Here is a 13,257-nt window from a genome sequence, read left to right on the forward strand (position 1 = left end):
ACATGTATTTCAAAACTGCTGAGAGCAGATTTTAAGTATTCACAACACACACACACACACACACAGGGTACAGTAATGGATATGCTAATTAGACTGAGGTAGCCATTGCACAATAATATATATGTACATATATGTAGCCACATAGCCAACAAAACATTACCCCATATTCCATAAAAATGTAAAAGTATTTATTAATTAAAATAAAATTGCAGGGTTGGAGGGATGGCTTAGCAGTTAAGGCATTTGTCTGTAAAGCCAAAGGATTCAAGTTCAATTCCCCAGGACCCATGTTAGCGAGATCCACAAGGGGGAGAAGGTGACTGGAGTTTGTTTGCAGTGGCTGGAGGCCCGGGCACACCCATTCATTCATTCATTCTCTCTCTCTCTCTCTCTCTCTCTCTCTCTCTCTCTATTCCCCTCTTTCTCTGTCAAATAAATAAATTGCAAAATGGAATATTTGCTGAGAGTGAGATTTCACGTAATTACGCTCCTTTGTTCATCTGTACTCTTTCCCATGAATGTGTATTCATTTGACTACACAAAAATGAGATATTTTAAAAATAAATAATGACAGAATGCTTAAACTTCTGTGGCAGTTCTCTGATATAAGGTCCAAGCTCCTCAGCTTGACACCTCCTTTACACTTCATCTGGCCTATTCTCTGGCCTCAGATTGTCCCATCCTCACCAGAGGGCAGAATTAATGTACACGCAGCTGGAGACTTTTGTTTATTTTGAGGTACACTAGGCCAGGGTGACCTGGGTGGAACTCACTCTATAGTCCCAGGCTGGCCTTGAACACACGGTGTGTGATCTTCCTACCTCTGCTTCCGAGTGCTGGGGCGGCCCCCCTGCTTTGAGCTCCAAAAGAACAAGAACCTATCCGAATAGTTTTGGAGTCTGCAGTTCTCAGCATAATCCCTAGCACCTAAGTCACCCAGGGAATAGCTTGGCTAACAGTGGAAATGAGAAGAGGTGATAAGAAGACTGCCAATGTGTTAGCTTCCATGGTTTGGAGACAGTGCAGGTAACACAGCAAGGCAGGAAGAATGGCAGGAACGATGGAGACTATACAGGACAGACAACCACAGAGTGGGTGTGTCACACCCACATTATTATCCATGGTGAGGGAAGCAAGAAGCAGAGGTTATAAACAGCTACTGAGAAACCCATCAGACAGCAACACAGTGAGTGAGCCAGTGAACAGCTCTTAAATCTAAAATGTCTGCTTTCCTCTAGCATACTGAATGCAGCTTAGTATTTTCTGATGAATTAGAATCTTCTAGCATCCTAGAAGGTCACTGATTACTTCACCACCACAGATGATGCTAAACAGCACATTACTTCACTCACAGATCCACTTGTGGAATGGAAACCTTATTCTGTAGGCACTAAAGGCCCACCACTGTATAACTGTAGCTGAAGGAGGCACAGAACCTGGGCTTCCTTGTCACCTCTCCCCCTCAGGACACAGTCTCCTGTCAACTTCTATCCTACTTTTTCCCCTGTCCTTTAAAGATAACTTTTGTAACATTAGGTCATGAGCAGAAGAATACAAATAATCACATCACAGTGGGTGTTGAATTAACAAAATTAATATTTGAATTTTGATATTTTACTTTTCTCAAATAGTCTTTAAGGCTTTTAGCCCATTCAGAAATTTTCAGGACTTTTTTTTTTTTTTAATCCTCAAGAAACTTTCATGAGCAACATGACAAGAGCTGGCATGTGTCCTTGTGTGCCAGGAAAGTACTGTGACCTCAGCATATCGTGCAGTCCATCTTCACAACAGCCCCTAGGGTGCTGGGGTAACATCATTCTGTACAAGTCTGACCTAGAAAGTGTAAGGAACTTGCTTAACCAGTAATAAGAAGAGGACCTGGATCCCAAGTTATGTGAACCCAAAGCCGACACTGTGCGTCCGAAAGTATACACGAGACTAACAAGAAACCACTGAAGACCACGAACACGTCCGGCTAAGAGAGTTCAAGCAACTCCACACAAACTCGTAACCCCCAACCACTGGGGTTACGAGTATGTGCAGCCATGCCCAGCTTCTGACGTGGGTGCTGGGGATCAAATTCAGATCTTCCTGCTTGCACAGCAAGTGCTCTTACCCAGTGGAGCCATATAGCCTTGGCCCCTGTTCTGTACTCTATTTTGTGTGAGCCTCCTTTACAAGTGAAAAGCAGGCTGTGTGGCCCCCTAAGTGTATGCTGCCTGACGCGCAGTGCTGGCGTGGAAGGGCCGCTCATACACACTGCTGAGCTGAGGTCTGCACAGACACACCTAGTGTCATTCTCTAACTGATTTGCCCAGTGAGACACTGACCGGGCTCTGCTTCCAAGGGAGCACCACTGTGAGTCACTGCCGCTCTCACCATCTTTACTGAGCCACCTCCGTCACCTAGGGTAGCCGGCTGTCTTCTTTACCGTCACACTTTCTGCAATCCCACCTCCCCTGGCTAATGCCGTTTTCACTTGAGTGAGCCCCAACCACAGTTACCACCCATCTCTCTCCACTGTTCTTCAAAATCTGCACCGGACGCCGGGCGTGGTGGCGCACGCCTTTAATCCCAGCGCTCGGGAGGCAGAGGTAGGAGGATCGCCGTGAGTTCGAGGCCACCCTGAGACTACAGAGTGAATTCCAGGTCAGCCTGGGCTAGAGTGACACCCGATTTCAGAAAAACAAACAAACAAACAAAATCCGCACCAGGAAATCTTCACAGTGCCCCCAGGCTCGCTGAGCCCTCCCATCCTCCAGGCTCGCTGAGCCCTCCCATCCTCCAGGCTTGCTGAGCCCTCCCATCCCCCCACCCCCACTATCCTCGGTCAGCTGTATTCAGCTGAAGGCCTTCTGATGCTCTGAGCTAGTTCTTGTCAAAACTGATGCCATGAAATCACAGGCATTTCCCCCCCTGAAATTTGTTGGCTTAAGAAAAAAAAACATAGCCAAATCACATATGGCTACCAGCAGTTATACGAGAACCAAATGACTACTTCTCACTACATGTTTTGCTTGTGGCTTTGGGTGAAGCCAGCATGGCACAGCTACATGCCACTCTGTCCCTGTCCCATTCTACATGGCTCCTCACAAGTTCCAAAAGCCAAGACTGGCTGCAGGACCCACCCCATACAACTAAAAATAACAAAAGACCACAGTCGATGATCCTCGACTGAAGTGCAATTACAAATTTCACTGAAGCCTTTTTAGTCCAGAAAGCTACAACACTCAAGTCTCAAAGTCTTTTACCCTTTGGGATCAAGAAGATCTCGAACTTTTTCATTATAAATTTCCATGTAGGACACTTCTACTTTGAAACTCTGCTCTTCATTTTCCTCTTTCTGGGTCCGCGCAAAGAGTCCACTGCAGAGTCTTGGGATTAACCCAGGCTGGTCGGCTGTACCCATCATGGTGTAAGATTTTCCAGACCCTGAAAAAGGGAAAGCCGAGTTACTGCCGTCTCTCTGAGAAGGTGGACACGCAATCCTCTTTCCATCGCTCACAGAGACTTGCAAGCAGTTTGCACAATGTGCAAAAGACAGCATGAGATAAACCCATGTGTGGGGAAAGAAATGGAAGACACAAGCTTTATTACAAAAGCAAAGTCAAAAGCCGGGCGTGGTGGCGCATGCCTTTAATCCCAGCACTAGGGAGGCAGAGGTAGGAGGATTGCCTTGAGTTCAAGGCCACCCTGAGACTCCATAGTGAATTCCAGGTCAGCCTGGGCTACAGTGAGACCCTACCTCAAAAACAAAACAAAACAAAAAAGAGCAAAATAAAAAGTAAACCTGCTTGGGAAAGAAATACCCTTGGGCAGGCATGGTGGCACACACCTGTAATCCCAGAACTCATGAGACAGAAACACCTACACAGTAAGATGGAGGCCAGCCTGGACTACATGAGACAGGAAGGGAAGAAGGTAATGTGGGAAAGAGGGAGGGAGGGAGCAAGGACAGTCCTTGAATTATCTTCTCTCAACTACTAATCATAGCACAAAAAAATGAAGACTATCCCTATAGGCCCCAGGGCAAATTAATATACTGACCTCTTCCAACAGTATATGGACAAACAACAATCTCTTTCTAAATTATTTTCTCCACTTAAATGAAAATGCATTTTAATTTCATTTATTTATTTATTTATTTTGGGTTTTGGGGGTAGCCCAGGCTGACCTGGAACTCACTCTGTAGTCCCAGGCTGGCCTCAAACTCATGGCAATCCCCTTACTTCTGCCTACCGTGTGCTGGGATTAAAGGCCTGCACCACAATGCCTGGCTGGGCATTTTCATTTAAAAAAAAAAAAAAAAAAAAAGTGGAGAAGCCAGGTATGACAACACACAACTATTATATCAGAGGCCAAGGCAAGAGGATAGTGAATTCCAGGCCAACTTGGGCTTTAAATCAAGGCCCTGTCTAAACAAAAAGAACAAGGAAAATTTCAAAACTACAGTAAAGTGGGGAAAAAAAAAATCAAGTCACCATAGTTTCACCATCCCCAAACAACAACAACTGACACTAAGCGTGATCCTTTCCTTCTCCAGCGCAATGGTTTGTCTGCAAACATGCCTACACCGCACTAGCTGCTGCTTGTGCCACGTAAGATGCCACCCTTGCCCTAATTCCTAAAACTCATCTCCTCCTTCCCCTGGACCAGGCTCTCCCTGAAGTGTGCACATGCCACCTCACTAGGACGACCCTGCAACGAGGGTCTAGAATTACCAACAGCTCACAGATGAGCCGTGGCAGGACACAGCACTGGAGCTGGCAAGTGACCAAGGCAAGAGTGAAGCTGGCACAGCCCACTCAGGGTTTCTGCTCTTTTGGCCACAACCTGTAATGCTTGAAGCCATCACAAACACTGTTTTGTGAGCAGCAGTTTCCAGTTGGACAGGTTACCCAGTATACCCTTCCTTATAAAACTAAATAGTTCACTTTAAATGGATTTCCTTTCCTCCTTCCCTCCCTCTTTTCTCAACCACAAAGGTACAGAAACCCAAAGCACTTCATTAGTTATAACCAGTAAGATATTATTAACAAGCATGGTCTTTTTGCCATCTTCTCTGCCTTGACCCCAGAGCACCATGGTACGTTGGCCATGGTCAGTGGTGAGTTCAACAGTCAAAGCTCAGCAGCAAGAAAAAACACATATCACATGAAAATACCAGTAGAGGATCCTAATCCTAATTTTATTACACTCATTAAAAAAAAAAAACATCCTATTGCCTATTTTCATGACCTATAATACTTCCTATAAAAGAAAAAAACAGAACAAATGAGCAACCTGTGACTCAGCAAACACAGTTCTATTTCCTGTCATTGAAAGTCACCGGCTGGCACGAATTCCTACTACTTTACATTACCCGTCTGTCCATAGGCAAAGATACAGGCATTGTAGCCATCAAAGGCATTCTGAAGGATATTCTCTCCAAGGCACTTGAAAACATCATCTTGGCCTAAAAGACAAAGAAAGAATATTTTATGAATAATTCAAAAAGCTCCCAAAGTGCAATTCACTTATTTATCTCCAAAAAAAGAGAATTTTCAACTTGATGAATGCTTCCAAAGGTTTCTGCCTTCTGTGCAGGAAGGAAACTCAGCCAGGAGCTCCCTGTGACATATACTTGAACATAGAGACCTGACCAATGCAAAGAAGCCATGAGCTGCTTATTTTATGGTGGGAGAGTACAAATATCTCAAACTTACACTTAGGACCTAGAGATGCCTGACCTTAACCACATACCACTCAGACAATGCTTTGAGTCAACATGTTCAGAAAACTACTAAGTGCCCATCCCCTCACTCTTTTCCTCAAAGAAAATTTCTAATTACATGATCTACAATTCATAACACTTAGAACAGGGAATTACACCCTGGAAATTTCCTTTGGCTTCAAGTAATCCAACCTCACTTTGTCTCAAAACCAATATGGAAGAACCCAATGCTTCTGTGCTAGCAAAGGTGTTCACCCATTGTACCTCATTTCCTACTTAACTGGCCGGTTATTTATCACTTTTCTGAACTTGGGGTGACCCATAAAGTCAACACTGAGCCAGTGAGACCAAATGCACCTAACTTTCTTTTATTAACAAACCAGGAAATTATCCTTTCTCATAACAGAAGCCAATAAAATATCATGCTCAAATTCTAAAAGAGCACTCTTGCGCGCTCGTGCTCTCTCTCTCTCTCTCTCTCTCTCTCTCTCTCTCTCCCCCCCCCCCCCCTTAGACACAGGTGCCATTCATTAGCAGTTAGAGACATGGGGACTAAAAGGTCTCACCACAGTTCTAAACTGAAATGAAGTCTTAGTCATCATTTAGGAGAATGGTACAACAGATTTAGGTCACAAAAAGGAAACAGAGAAGAAATGTGGTAGGTTTCTTTGTGCTACAGAGGAAAGTAGAGGCTCTGACAAGCCTATAGATTTAATGGCTGTCAAGAAGCCAGGTGTGGTAGCGTACAGCTTTAATCCCAGCACCTGGGAGGCAGAGGTAAGAGGAGGATCATCATGAGTTCAAGGCCAGGCTGATACTACATAGTTGAATTCTAGGTCAGCCTGGGCTAGATTAAGGCCCTACATTGAAAAACAAAAAAGATTTAAAAGATTTAATGGCTATCCCAGAGGTGTAAGAAGCAGAACCTGGGACTAGAGAGATGGCTTAGTGGTTAAAGCACTTGCCTACGAAGCCTAAGGACCCAGGTTCAATTCCCCACTACCCACATAAGCCAGATGCAAAAGGTGGCACATGCATCTGGAGTTCATTTGTAGTAGATAGAGCCCCTGGCATGCCCATTCTCTATCTGCCTCTTTCTCTCTCTCAAATAAATAAATAAACAAAAATTTTTTTTTAAAAAAAAAAGAGGTAGAACCTGGATTCCATTCAAGGTTTCCTTCCCTCCTTACAGCAGCATCCTTATCCACATTGCAGGCACACCTGGGAGCCTGCGGTCCTGCTCCATGGCTCCTGGTCCCATAGAGACATGCACGCAGGACAGCCTCTGTGAAACCCCACAGGCATGCAACGTTATCACCTCACACCAAGAACAGCACGCTAAAGTCTCATTCTCCAGAGCGGCAGAAAACCAGAAAAAGCAAACACTGAAGGAAGTTGTCTGCGTAATATTTAAAAGTTGCGTCAAATGACAGCGCAGCGGTATATGGAGAACCCAGGAAACGCTGGCAGGGCGCAGGCTGCGGTGCTGTTTACCTGCGTACTTCTCGCAGACAGACTCATCCATGGACCAGAAACAGTGATCATAAGCAAACACCTGTTGAAAAGGGAACACAGCAAGACTTCATGAAGAACCAAACCTTAGCAAGTCATACAGTGCTGTGATGATGGGTACAATCGTTCACAAAACAAAACCGGCATGCAGGAGACTAAAGCAGGAGGATTTACAGTTTCTGGCCAGTGTGGGCTACACAATGAGATATTGTCTCAAGTTCCCCTCCCTCATCCCCCCCCAAAAAAACACGCAACTTGCTGTGGCAATTAGCTATATATGTACAGCTTTCCATGACAACTAAATATCCTATGAATTATACAGATCTACATTTTACATGAAAAAGTACCTGCAATGATAATTATAAAAGGAAGTTTGAGCTGGGCGTGGTGTGCACACCTTTAATCCCAGCACTCGGGGAGGCAGAGGTAGGATCTCTGTGGGTTCAAGGCCACCCTGAGAATAGAGTGAATTTCAGGTCAGCATGGACTAGAGTGAAACCCTACCTCGAAAAAAAAAAAATTGAAGTTTGCAAAACAATATGTATAATCTGCCTATTATACATGTACATAGTTATAAATATAAAGTTTATTTTTGTTGTTGGTTGGATTTTTTTGTGACAGGGCCTTGTAATCATATTCTCTCCTCCTCCTCTCTCTTTTCCCTCCTGGGACCCTCTCTCCTCTCTCTATTGTCTTTTTCTTTAATTATCCACCAAACTTTGCCCACATCTTACCTAGGGTAAGTGACAAATAAGAGAGGAAAAGCAGCAAATAGGCAACAACTCCTCCACACAGAAGCACTGCAGCAGGCCACGGAGGTGGAGAGCAATAAATGTGTGTTCTTGTTTAGTGAAAACACGAAACAGCCCCCTTTAACTTTTGGCCATTTTATAAATCAGCATAGGTACCTTTCAGCCAAAACCTTCATAAGACAGCCAATCCGCGCTCTCTTCTTGCCAACTTGGGCTATAATCACACTTTATGCACACTGCACCCACAGACAAAAATCAACAGGCCTGTTTCATACAAATAACAAGGCAGCTAAGGCCTGATAACGCTACACACCTAGTGCTTTCTATGGCTTTGGACCTTTGTCAAACATGGTCACTATTTTCAAGAGCCTAGGTTTATTTCTTTGGGTCATACATGACCTTTGTTGCTCATGAAACAACTTATCAAATAGGTGAGGATGGGCTTAGGCTTGCACAAGGCTTGCACAAGGTTCAGGGTTTGAGACCCATTGAGGAACTGTGTTGGCTTACTAATGTTGGAGTTGGAAGTTGGGTCTTGGGTTGAACAGGTCTTTTATTTGAATGGTTTCCAAGTTTTTAGGATTTTTCGTGTTAAGAAGCAAATACTGTAATATTTCCTGAGTGGAGCTGTTCTTGTTGTTGTGGCTGTTCTTTTTATTATTAATGAATGCTACAGTATACAATATACTGGGTTTCAATGTGGCTTTTTCCTACACATTCATCATGATATTTTGTTCTAATGCATCCTCCTCTCCTAATGCTCTCCCCTAGTTCTTTCTAAATAAACATGTTTTTCTTTAAATAAAAAAAAAAACTTTCAGTGAACAGAGAAGAACCATTCATGCTAACAAACTTATCACAAAAATGTGAAATAACAAACCAAGGCCTCCCCACTTGACATGCACACTTCGCCTCTGAGAGGTAACCACTATGTTAAGATATGGGCTCTGCCTCAATGCTCTGTCTATACAGCACTTTTCTATAAACATGAAGACATAACTAAGTAAATAGAACATGGACAGTTTTTAAATGGTCACAAAGCGGTCTCCCTGCATGTTTACAGCATCTCTAGCTTCTTCTCTAACAGAAGCAAAAAAAAAAAAAAAAAAAACACTTGAAAACTACCCCTCTTCATAGAAATGGTAAGGTTTGACCAAAAACAAAAACAGCTAACAGTCAACGACTTTTGAAGAAGCCATTTGAATCCCAAGCAGCATGTCTACCCAGACTTTGGCCACAATAGAGAGTGGAATTACAGTTCAACCACAGGCTCCAAAACAAAACAAGCCCAAAGAATATAGATTAAAAACTCTGAATTTCCTGGAAGTTCTAAGTAACTTCAGAGTTTGGTCAAGTTGAAAACACAGACCTATGCTGGCTCAGAGCACCCATAAGTCCACTGTGAGACAGAGCAGCCGCCCCAGCCCACAGACGTTGCCTTCGACTGTGACTTGGCTCTGAGACATGAGCACAGTCTTTGGAGGAAACTGGGCCTCGGGACGCTGTGGCCGGCAAGGCCGCCGGGGAGCCAGGAGGATGAGTCGGCCTAACATGGAGTGACCACAGTTTGGAATTGCCAGCTTTGTGCCAATATATGCCACACAAGGAATCTGTGCTATGTTGCTAGGAGACTGGGCAGAACTGGTAGAGAGCACTGCTTTCCTTCCACAGACCTCCAGCCCTCCTGTGCCAGCAAGCGGCCATGGGCTTGTGAGGAGGCCGACAGCTTGCAGGGCTTCCACAGACTGACTGGGAGAAAGCATTTTCAGGCTGAGAAGGAAACGTCCAAAACTTCAAGAAGGTGCACTTTAACCTTTGTAAGCGTCAGGCACTGAGCCACGTCTCTTACCTTGGGCTGGCCTCTGAGTTCCCGAAAGACACATCCAGGTACATGAAAGAAAAGGGACAACAGTTAAAAAAAAAAATAGCTAGAAACTCTTCTTGAAAAGTACAAATAAATAAGACTTAAACCTGTAATAAGAAAATAAAACATTAGCTGGGTGTGGTTCAGGCACCTAGAATCCCAGCACTCAGGAGGTAGAGGCAGGATTGGAAGTTCAAGGCCTATCTCAGCTATACTGTAAGTTCAAAGCCAGTCTGATACACATGAGACTCTGTTTCAAATAAAATAAGAGGAAAGGAAAAGAGGAGGGGAAGGGAAAAGAGGGGAGAGGAAGGGAGGGGAGGGGAGGGGAGGGGAGGGGAAGAAAAGGGAAGGAGAGAAGGAGGGAGAGAGGGAGGGAGAGAAGGAGAGAGGGAGGGAGAGAGGGAGGGGAGAAAAGAAGGGAAAGAAAACTAAATCTTATCTCGAAACCACACAGCAATAGAAAGGTATTATTAATGTCAGCAATTAGGGCAGGGAGCCATTTATAGAAAACCTGTCTTTCCAACAGAAGGATGACATCAGAAAACTGCTGTTTATTTTACTTAATTTTATATTTAGTTTATTCTTTTTTTAAATATACTTTATTTATTTATTTGAGAGAGAGAAAGAGGCAGAGAGAGAGAGAGAGAATGGGTGCACAAGGGCTCCCAACCACTGCAAACGAACTCCAGATGCATGCACCCCCCTTATGCATCTGGCTTACGTGGGTCCTGGAGAATTGAACCAGGATCCTTTGGCTTTGCGGCAAATGTCTTAACTACTAAGCCATCTCTCCAGCCCTAGTTTATTCCTTTATTTATTTTGAGACAAGTTCTCATGTAATCTAGGCTGGCCTTGAACTCACTATTTAGCTAAGGATGACCACGAACTTCTGGTCTTCCTGTCTCCACCTCTTAAATACTAGGGTAACAGGCATGCATTACCATGCCCAGTTTATGGGGTACTAGGGTTGAACCCAGGACTGCTACGCAAGACATCTACCAACTAAACTATATCCTCAGTCCTGGAAAATTTTTTAAATCCTAACATTTCTACCTTTTGCATTTTTGTGTACCCTTCTATATGGCTTATAAATAATCCTTTATTTCTGAGCCAGGATCAGTGGTACACATCTGAAATCTGTGCAACTCAGGAGGCTGAGGCAGGAGGATTACAAGTTTGAGGTCAGCCTGAGCTCTACAGTGAGATCCTGTCTCAATTCCCCCCCACCCAGCCCCCAAAGAAACGACTTATCATGTTGAATTCAGGTCAAGTACTTTGCCTGCCCAGAGCAGCAGCTTACTGTCTTATCTTCACAATCTCTCTATCCCACATGACTTCGGTTCTGGCTGAGGGAAAAAAAAAAAACGAAAGCAACAACTAATTTCTTGCCAGTAAAGTATGCATGGAATCACTTGCTGTTTAATCCTCTATACTTGCCAAGGCCCTTCTATGTCCCCTCAGTCCTCAGTAACTGCCACAGTGGTACAAAATCTAAATGAACCTATGTAACAAATAACCCCAGTAGACCTCACCCCTATTCACCTTTTCATCCCTTTCCTCCTGTCCCCACAACATAAACACACATGCGCATATTTACTTTTCCAGAACCTCTTGAGAGCAGGCATGCTCCTTCAACCATAACCACAACGTTCACTCACATAGTCACAATACAGTATCAAAATCAAGACAATTGGACTGGAGAGAGTGCTTAGTGGTTAAGGTGTATGCCTGCAAAACCCAGGTTCAATTCTCCAGGTCCCATGTAAGCCAGAGGCACATGGTGGCGCATGTGTCTAGAGGTCATTTGTAGTGGCTAGAGGCCCTGGCGCACCCATTCTCACCCTCTCTCTCTTTCTCACTCTTTCCCTTTCTCTGTCTCAAATAAATAAATAAAATAGATAAATAAAAATGTTTTAAAAATCAGACAATTCCCCAGACTGGCCTGGAAGTTACTATGTAGTCCATGCAGGCCTCAAATTTGTAATGCTCCTGCCTCAGCCTCCTCCCAAGTGCTGGGATTGCAGGCAAGAGCTACCACTCCTGGTTTAAGGGAAAGCTTCTAATTCTGCAGTGAAACACAAATCATAGCAGTTGGTCCTTCTCACCAGATGGAAGCTTGAGGGAAACTAAACATGCCAATGCTCCCTCCTGTCGTCTGCTCACTTTTTTGTCCCTTTGTCTCATGAGATATTCATCCAAAAGAAATTAGAAATTTATGGGCTGCAGAGATGACTAAGTAGTTAAAGGTATTTGCATGCAAGGCCTAATGGCCCAGGTTAAATTCCCCAGGACCCACGTCAAGCCAGATGCACACAGTGGTGCAAGCATCTGGAGTTCATGTGCAGTGGCAAGAAGCCCTGGTAAGCCCCACTGTCTCTCTCTCTCTTTGCTTGCAAATAAGTAAAAAGTAAAAAATTTTAAAGATATTTGAAATTTATTTATACCAAATGACATCAGATAAGGACACAAAGTCTAGCAAATGGTGACATGTGTCTAGTAGGTTTGGGGTTAACAGCCAATGTGACTAAGATATTAAACAAAATCATTTCTCTGGAATAAGAGACATAGAAAGACTTCTGACAAAAAGACTTGTGATAGGTGGCACAGATTGGTGAGAGACGCTGTCATCCGCACAGGTCTTTACAAGCAAAGCAGATTCTCCTCAACTGTGAATAGCTTAACACAACACCCAGCTTCAGGCAAGAACAGACCCAGTGTGTCTGGCCTGCAAGAGACCAGGGGGGACACGCATCACTTCCTTCAGTGCTCACAACTCCCAAGATGCTGTTGAGTCCAGTTTTCCAGATGAGACACTGAAGGCTAGAAAAAGTTAAAGGCGCGCACAATGAACAGCAATGAACAGTCATAGATGTTGATGCAAAACAAGGTCTTCTGACTGCCCGTACAAGTGAGGTCTTCCCCTCCCATGTTGGTCAAAACAGCCTGGGCTTGAGAGCTCATGAGTCACACATTAACCACTAACCCTGCAAACAGCAACATCTGCAAATGTATTAATTTCCCCCATTCTAATTATTACCTACTGCATGGCTACCACGTGGTATGTAGGCTGGTAAGTTTACTTTTCACTATGTGTCTGAAAACTCTATATTGTCTTTTCTGAGAACCAAAAAAGATCTAGAAGATATTTCAAAATAAAATGTTCTTATGTTAAAAAAAATCAACTATTTCTAAAAGACAACTACAAATATGATACTCGATAATATGACACATTGAGGAAGAATCTATGGGACTAACCTGAATTTAAAACAGCATAATAAAAACAGAAGCAAGCTGTAAGTTAATTACAGGGCTAAGTTTCCAGCTAGGGATTCTAGTAGCAATGACGGGAAAGCTCAAATAACCTGCACAGCATGGGACACCCAAAGATGTAATTACAGCTCTGTACAAAAAAT

At 43.8% G+C, this 13,257-nt stretch overlaps 1 protein-coding gene across 2 annotated transcripts in view; it reads right to left on the reverse strand.

The window, feature by feature from the left end:
• Kif13b (kinesin family member 13B) overlaps nt 1–13,257 on the reverse strand; it is a 190,449-nt gene that overhangs the window by 122,257 nt on the left and 54,935 nt on the right. For both annotated transcript variants that reach the window (XM_045131922.1, XM_045131921.1), the window contains exons 3-6: nt 9,827–9,839; nt 7,208–7,268; nt 5,363–5,455; nt 3,252–3,432 (exon numbers count right to left, since the gene is read on the reverse strand). In XM_045131922.1, the coding sequence (XP_044987857.1) occupies nt 3,252–3,432; nt 5,363–5,455; nt 7,208–7,268; nt 9,827–9,839 (348 nt within the window). The remainder of the gene's footprint in view (nt 1–3,251; nt 3,433–5,362; nt 5,456–7,207; nt 7,269–9,826; nt 9,840–13,257) is intronic.

Source organism: Jaculus jaculus, chromosome 12 (assembly GCF_020740685.1).
Source record: "Jaculus jaculus isolate mJacJac1 chromosome 12, mJacJac1.mat.Y.cur, whole genome shotgun sequence".
Taxonomy (NCBI): Eukaryota; Metazoa; Chordata; class Mammalia; order Rodentia; family Dipodidae; genus Jaculus; species Jaculus jaculus.